Source organism: Cynoglossus semilaevis, chromosome 4 (genome assembly GCF_000523025.1).
Source record: "Cynoglossus semilaevis isolate Cse_v1.0 chromosome 4, Cse_v1.0, whole genome shotgun sequence".
NCBI classification, from domain to species: Eukaryota; Metazoa; Chordata; class Actinopteri; order Pleuronectiformes; family Cynoglossidae; genus Cynoglossus; species Cynoglossus semilaevis.
The window spans coordinates 7,028,479-7,035,468 of record NC_024310.1 but is presented as its reverse complement, the minus strand read 5'-3'; the positions used below and the strand labels follow the sequence as shown (position 1 = coordinate 7,035,468).

General features: G+C 43.1%; 1 protein-coding gene across 1 annotated transcript in view; it reads right to left on the bottom strand.

Moving 5' to 3' along the window:
• Positions 1-6,990, bottom strand: part of axl (AXL receptor tyrosine kinase) — a 26,697-nt gene extending 19,707 nt beyond the window's left edge. Inside the window, exons 1-4 of the mRNA XM_008308815.3 lie at positions 6,828-6,990; positions 2,915-3,125; positions 2,490-2,590; positions 2,199-2,381 (exon numbers count right to left, since the gene is read on the bottom strand). Coding sequence (XP_008307037.1) covers positions 2,199-2,381; positions 2,490-2,590; positions 2,915-3,125; positions 6,828-6,990 — 658 coding nt within the window. The remainder of the gene's footprint in view (positions 1-2,198; positions 2,382-2,489; positions 2,591-2,914; positions 3,126-6,827) is intronic.

The window sequence follows — 6,990 nt, the reverse complement described above, 5'->3', positions numbered from 1 at the left end:
TTTAATTCCATTAATCATAATTGATCATGATTAATCCACAGCTACCATATGATTAATCAGATTCCATATTTTAATAGTATGACAGACTTAGATCGGGACACTGAAAAATCATATACTTCATCGAGTATTTGGGCTGTGTATTTTAGGAGCATAAAGACAGCGAGGCCTGTGAAGTTCCACGTGTAGGAATCGTGCTGCAGCCTTCACAGGGCAGGGGTTCCTCAGAAGAGAAGCGAAAACACTGTGACACATTTTGACATCCTACTGGAGAATAGGTGACTCAGAGTGTACACACATGCTGAAGTCACTCATCAAGACAGAGCACGCACAGACATACAAACACAGGCTGCAACATGTGAGAATTAGGCTTTTACCCCTGTTATCTAACACCACAACATTGTCCATGAGCCACACACAGAGTCACTTCACTGTCAGCACCATGGGCCCATTGTATTGTGGGAGGAAGAAAGAACAGAGGCTACAACCCTCGCTGGGTAAGGCAAAGGGTTGTGAGAGAGGAAGAGGAGAGACAAGAGATGAGGGGGGACTGCTACTGTTTGGGTCAATGAACTCCCCGTCAGGCTGTCTGAAAATTTCACCCAGCGATCACAGTTTCTGTCTGCTTCCTTCTCTGTCAGCAAAGTGCAACACAGCATCCACTGAGCAACTGGGAGGAAAACATCTGAGTGGTGGGACTGCAGGACTGAATCAGTCTGTGACTCACTGTGGCCTTGTGTTTATGTAGTCTGTGGTCATTTCAAAAAAGAAAAGTTTGTTGTTGGTGAAGTTACTCATACATTAAAACGAGTCAATTTCCAAAGAAATATCAGCCCAGTTTTCAAACATCAACTCATGACGAAAAAAAGGGCAAATGCCTGACAATCCACTTTTCCACATGGCAATAATGACAACACCAGTGTGGACAGGCTGATTTATTCTTCCTTTCTTGGAGGTCATCTTTAATCTGGAATGTTAGATGTTCAATAATCACTCAAGGTGCTCCTGGTGGCTGTGCCAGGCACTGCATCATCATGTGAGGTGGTAATAAAGAATAAAGCCGAGTCAGACAGCTGCACTCTCTGAGTCTGTATCTGCTGGAGATGCTTTGGTGTTATGGAATAAGATTTCCTCCTTATTGTTTTCAAACAATAAATGCTGTACTATGTTGAAGTAAATGAATGATGAGGTGACTGACAGGAAGCTAGGGCTTTCACTCCTTATAGGTTTGTGCTTTTTGCTTTGAGGTAGTAATGAATGTATATTTGCGTTCTCCCTGGTCTTAAACCTGTGGTCGTCCACAGCAGCTGCCCATTCCTGGGACGTGAGTGTGAGTTACCATCAAACGGAGGCTGCTCAGCACCCTGGCAGCCTGCAGGGATGAGTCAAACCAGATCCTTCAACCAAGCACTTCTGCCTGCACCTCCCTCCCTCCATTAGTGTGACTCAGACTGCCCCCTTACAACTGGACTTAATGCAGACCACATATCAGGCACGCAGCTGTGGTCTCCATTCAGGCCGCAACACGACCCTCTCCTTTTAACTTCTCTCTTTTATCTCCCTGTCCATCTATTTTCTTTATCCCAGTAGTCACTTCTTGTGCCCGCTGCTCTGCTTGTACCAACTAACCGAGCAGCCACAAGGTATGTCTTCAATGGATCCAGTGGCACTGGGCCAGTCGGTCTGCTCTCTGTGGAAAGGGTGGTTATCTGGTGGTTTGGTTGAAGCCGTGCAGCAGGAGGATTTGTTAGCCTTTGAAACTGTAGACTGTAGTTGCAGTGTGGCTTTTTAATGAGAAAATTATGATAAACCCAAACTGATTGAACAAAACCAGGACTTCTCATGAATGAGAGAAGAAAACTGCCACATCAAATACTTTTGTACTTGGCTAATTCATAAATCAGTTTGGTGTATATTTGGTTTGGTGAACAGTTAATATTACAGCTTTTAAGATGTACTTCAATTAATTTTGTATCCGTTTCTAAAGTAAATGTTCCATAGTTGGGAAGATGTTTTTATCTTCATTGCATGTTGTTAAATTTCATCATAAACTCTATGAGAGACAGAAAAATTAAATGTAACATTCTGAGTAGTAGTAGTAGTAGTAGTAGTAGTAGTAGTGGTAAAGAGGGTAGTTGCAAATACTGCAGCATCCCAAGTTGGAGCTTCCTCTACATTCAGAGTGTAATCACATGCAGTACCTGTGAGGTTTAGTGTGGAGGGTGACATGGCCACTGGATCTGACAGGGAGTTGAGAGGAGCACCGTCCTGCAGCCAGATGACCCTGACGGGCTCTGGGGGCCCGTGGGCCACACAGCTCAGGCTGATGGACACGTTGGCCACTACAGACATGTGCTGGGGCTCCACAGAGAAATGAGGAAGACCTGAAAGAGAGGTGACGCCATTAGTCTGGTATCTATATCACCAAAGCACATGAAACTGGCAGCAGTCAGTAGTTTGTCCTGTACCGAAACAGTGGAAGAGGAACTCACCCTCCAACTGAATACCTCCTTCCTCAGAGACAATCTGGTGACTTTCCGACAAAACAGCACATCGATAAGAGCCCATGTCAGGAAGTTGGACCTTTTCGATGCTGTTAGGTGTGTACACGAGAATTACAATTTATTATTAAATTATTATTATTAAATACTATTATTATTCTTAAATGCTAAAAGATGCTCAGTCATTGGTTTTTAGCATACAGAATCATTTTACAGCAGCTTAGGCTGACAGTGTGGTGTGGGTGGTGCTGTTCTCTGTACTGACAGTTACACACAATGGTGATGTAATCCAGCAGCAGAACTGGTTCAACTTGGTGAAAGTATAAGGCGGAGTATTGAAAAAGAAAGTTCTCTCACAGCTGACTGGTTTGGGCCAATAGGCGTGGCTTATTTAAAACATATTAAAGTATCCTCACCTCAGTGTGCTCATGATGGTCCAACTGTTGCTCCCCGTATGCACTTGAAACTGGTTGGTGTCTGCGTACTGAAGAGGCACGTTGTCCCTAAGCCAAAGAACATCAGGAGGATCCTCTTCCTCACCTCCCATTCCTGTCAGGGCGCAGTGCAAACGAACAGGTTTCCCCAGAGAGGAGATAATCGTAGCGGGACTTCTCTCAAACTCCAGCTCTGAGAAGCAGAAAAGACAAAACTACTGTTAAAAAAATGTATTACAGCATTCATCATCAAATAGGAGCAAATCCATCCCACGCTCTATTCCTTCTGTAGTTGTTCCCTAGAAAATAGTAATGTCATTCTGGCAATTCTTATTAGGTATGTGATTAAATATAAATTAATGCAATCTAATTTTCAGGAATTGTGGTTTCTGACAAACCTTGATAAATGCATTCTATTTGTTAGACAAATTTAAAATTAGAGCTGAAACACTTTTTTAAAGTTTGGGTGACAATGTTTAAGTCTAAGGTTTAAACAATAAATAAAAATGTGTGCACACCAAATCTTGTTTCTACTAAAGCTGCTGTGTGTGTGTGCTCACTCTGATTAATGTGTCTATTAATTCTGGACGTGGTTAATGACAAGTGATCACAACACACAACTTCTCCGTAGCTTCACGAGTCTGGTTATCTGATAGGGAGGGAGGGAGGTGACCTGGGAAGGACAGACACTGATACTGGGACAAAGGGTCCTTGTTAAGAGGACGGCAGCTCTGACAGAGTCAGTGCACGGAGAGCTCAACGCTAACGCAGATGAAGAAATTAGTCCTTGATTTGTAACACTCGGTTACATCTGTGAGTCCATTCAGTGTCCACATGTGATGTAAGGCATTAAATGACGACTAAAGCATTTCTGGGTTTCCTTTTAGTTCAAAAAGATCCAGCAGAATTTAGAAATGATGCTGTGGACATATCACATGTACAGTCGAAGGGTAACAGTTTTTTTCTCGTTTGTCAAATTGGCAGTTGATCAAAGTTCTATGATCTTTGTGTGTGGCTCGTAAACTTTACCTGACACCGAGTTACAGCTACAAAACCTAAAGTGAATTGAACTGCGCACATTTTGGACTGCCTTCCAGTGTGGACTGACAGCCAATCAGCAAACGGCCAAGCAAACATTCAATCACAACTTTCCTCAGACTAATGTGTCTGCCTCTGTTTGTCAAGAGTCAATAAACACATAAAAGAAGAAGAAGAAGAAAAAACTGATAAGAGATCAGCCTCACCGGGTACTGAACAAAATCCAGACACAATCAAAGTATTTATAGAGCTACAAACTTTTTACTATACATTAAGTTAGGGGAAATACTTTACAGCATTTCATATAAAAACTAGTTTTACAGATTTGACTCCATAAACAATTCCTTAAGTTGAGGAAATAAAAGTAATGGAGCAAAAACAAATATGGTACAACAGCGACAACTAGTACTTCACTGCACAGCTCTTCCCAATGAAAGAACTAACGAATTAATGTGCAATAGGAGTAATAAAAGATCCCAGAAATTCCAACTCTTGAACAGTACATTTTTGTCTCTCGTTCTTCTCCTGGGATGTGGGGCTGTGCTATGATTGGTGACTTGGATTAAGTCTCTTGCCCAAGTTGCCACGCAGACAGGCCTTTTGGATGGAAGATGAGCTCCACTGCCAAGCCAATTTTTTTTTGCAGGAAACCTCAACATAATAACTGAGATGAGGCGTTTTCCTGAATATCGAATATGATTCAGGAAAAAGTTTGGAGACAATATACAAATGTTTTAGTCAAATTTTTGCCGACTCTTGTAACTATTTTATCTCGTACTGTTTACGGTGTGTTTGTGGTTTACGCTTAAATGCAAGGACATGGGCACTGATTCCCCGTGCCCCTTTTCTCCATCAAATAAAAATGTGAAGTATGTGCAGGCAGCCATGGCAGAGCCTGCAGCACATGTTCCTGCACTTGAGAAAACAGATAAAAGATAAAAGTAATATGGGAATGTTCCAACTTGACTTAAGCCAAGAATAAATCACACTTGTTTCCCAGAGTGATATCTGTAAAGACTTTCTCAAGCTTGTGTCCCCACCCACCCTGTCTATTTCACAGTCAACCTTCAACCTTTGACTCCACAACCGTGACCTGTCCCACAGCAGCTGAATGTAGACATGCAAAGTAGGGAATACACACAGTGACATTGGACTTGTGTATTGACCATGTGATCAGCAGAAGAGGCTCGGTCTGCCATAATTGAAGGAGTCTCTGCTTCACTGCCTCACTGTCACTGAGAATGCGCCTGGCATCTAAAGTCATTCCTCCCTCTGGTTTTAAGCTTGACTGAGCCTTTTCAAGTATCTGCAGGGCCCTGATTTGTTTTTGTTTTTTCCAGTGGTGCCTCGTTCTACAAAAAGAAAAATCCCTATTTTTCTCCACTGTCCCTGTAATGCTGCATTCATGAATTAATATGTCTGTAAAGCCCTTTATGAAGATGCAGATGAAGACAGTGAGGGCAGGTCACGGTGAGTCTCTCTCTGTGTGTGTGTGTGTGTGGCCCCTGTTTCTTTTGTTCTTATCTCCTTCCCTCTGTCTCCTAAATTCCCTAGAGGTCTTACACTCACTTTGCGATCTGTCTCTCTCCAACTCTTTCTCTGGACTCCTACTTTCTGTCTCTGCTGGAGAATGCTCACATGTTAAATGTCAGTGGACATGCACATACCCGAAATACCCAGCGCACAGTTCAATCACTTATTCTTCTCCGGCCCTTTTTTTAACTTTGTACTTCAGTAATTCAGTCCCGCCATTCAGTGCCGCGCCTTTGCCCTTGTTCCCATTTAGCCCCCTTTTCATGCCATTCTTCCGATTCATTGCTACACATTTTGCCACCTCCCCTCCTTACCCCTATCCTCCACTCTTGCCCCTTTACCCCATCCATCATTCCCACTACTTGACTCAGAGCTGGTTTGACTCTGACTCACAAACCAAAGCATCCCTCTCTCCCCTCACAACCACTTCCTCATGTCTTAAGTCCTGGCCCACAGCCATATACAGCTCTCTACCAATGGGAAGCTGAAACACTAGGAAAATTCTCCAGTGAAACTGTTCAACTGAGCTTATAAATCACAGCAGTGTCTAGTAAATTTGGTCTCTCCTGGTCATGCATCCTCTGAGGGCAGAGGTGCAGCTCCCAGAGAGCCAGCATGACTGTAATGGTCAAAACACATGAGCCAGCAGGTGGAGGCCCCTGAAGGGCCTCTGTGTTGTTATCCACAGTCTGTGGAAGGCGGTGGATTCCACAAGGTTCAAACTGACAAGTTAATATTTTTACCAGAGAAGACCTTACATGTAAGCCTCATAAATGTGGTTGTTTATTTTAATATGTCTGACTGTGGAGTGGATTCTTTCCATAACTTCCTCACAGGATTTGCTGTAAACCTTTCTTCCTGTTTGTAGAATAAAATACCACAGCACTTGGTTCTCCATCAGAACTGCAAAGACAGCATAACTGTTTTTTTGCCACTCATAATCACAAAACATCACTTTCATCTTGGATGTTAGAGAAGAAAAACAGTTTCCCCTGAAAGAAAAAAACCCCTCCTGTCTCCACCGTTATCTTTATTTCTTTTAAATAGTATAGTGATCCCTCATTTGTATTTTTCCTTGATCCCATAAAGGCCATTGTTTAAGGTGGGTTAAATTAATGTTTACGTTGCCCAGATGTTGAGAAGGCACTGGCAGCCTGTGGTCGCGCTCTCCACCCAAAAACAAATTGATTTAACAAGTCAGGAGTAGAAGCTCGCTGTGCTAATTGCTCATTAAACATGTTTGCCTGCTTTGCACTAAAGTTGCCAAACATCACTCGGACTGGATCAAGCGTACCTGTGGCACACAGCCAGGAGTGCAGCTTACCTGTCAGAGTCCCGGCGGTTACTGGTCCCAAAGCAGGTAAAACAAAGCCGAGGACCAAAAGAGACCAGTTGAACCTGCCCATGGTGCTTCTTGGTATGGGTACACCTCTGAGAAGCAGCTTCAAGAGAGGAGCAGTCGCCTTGAGAATCTCACGGGACACCAT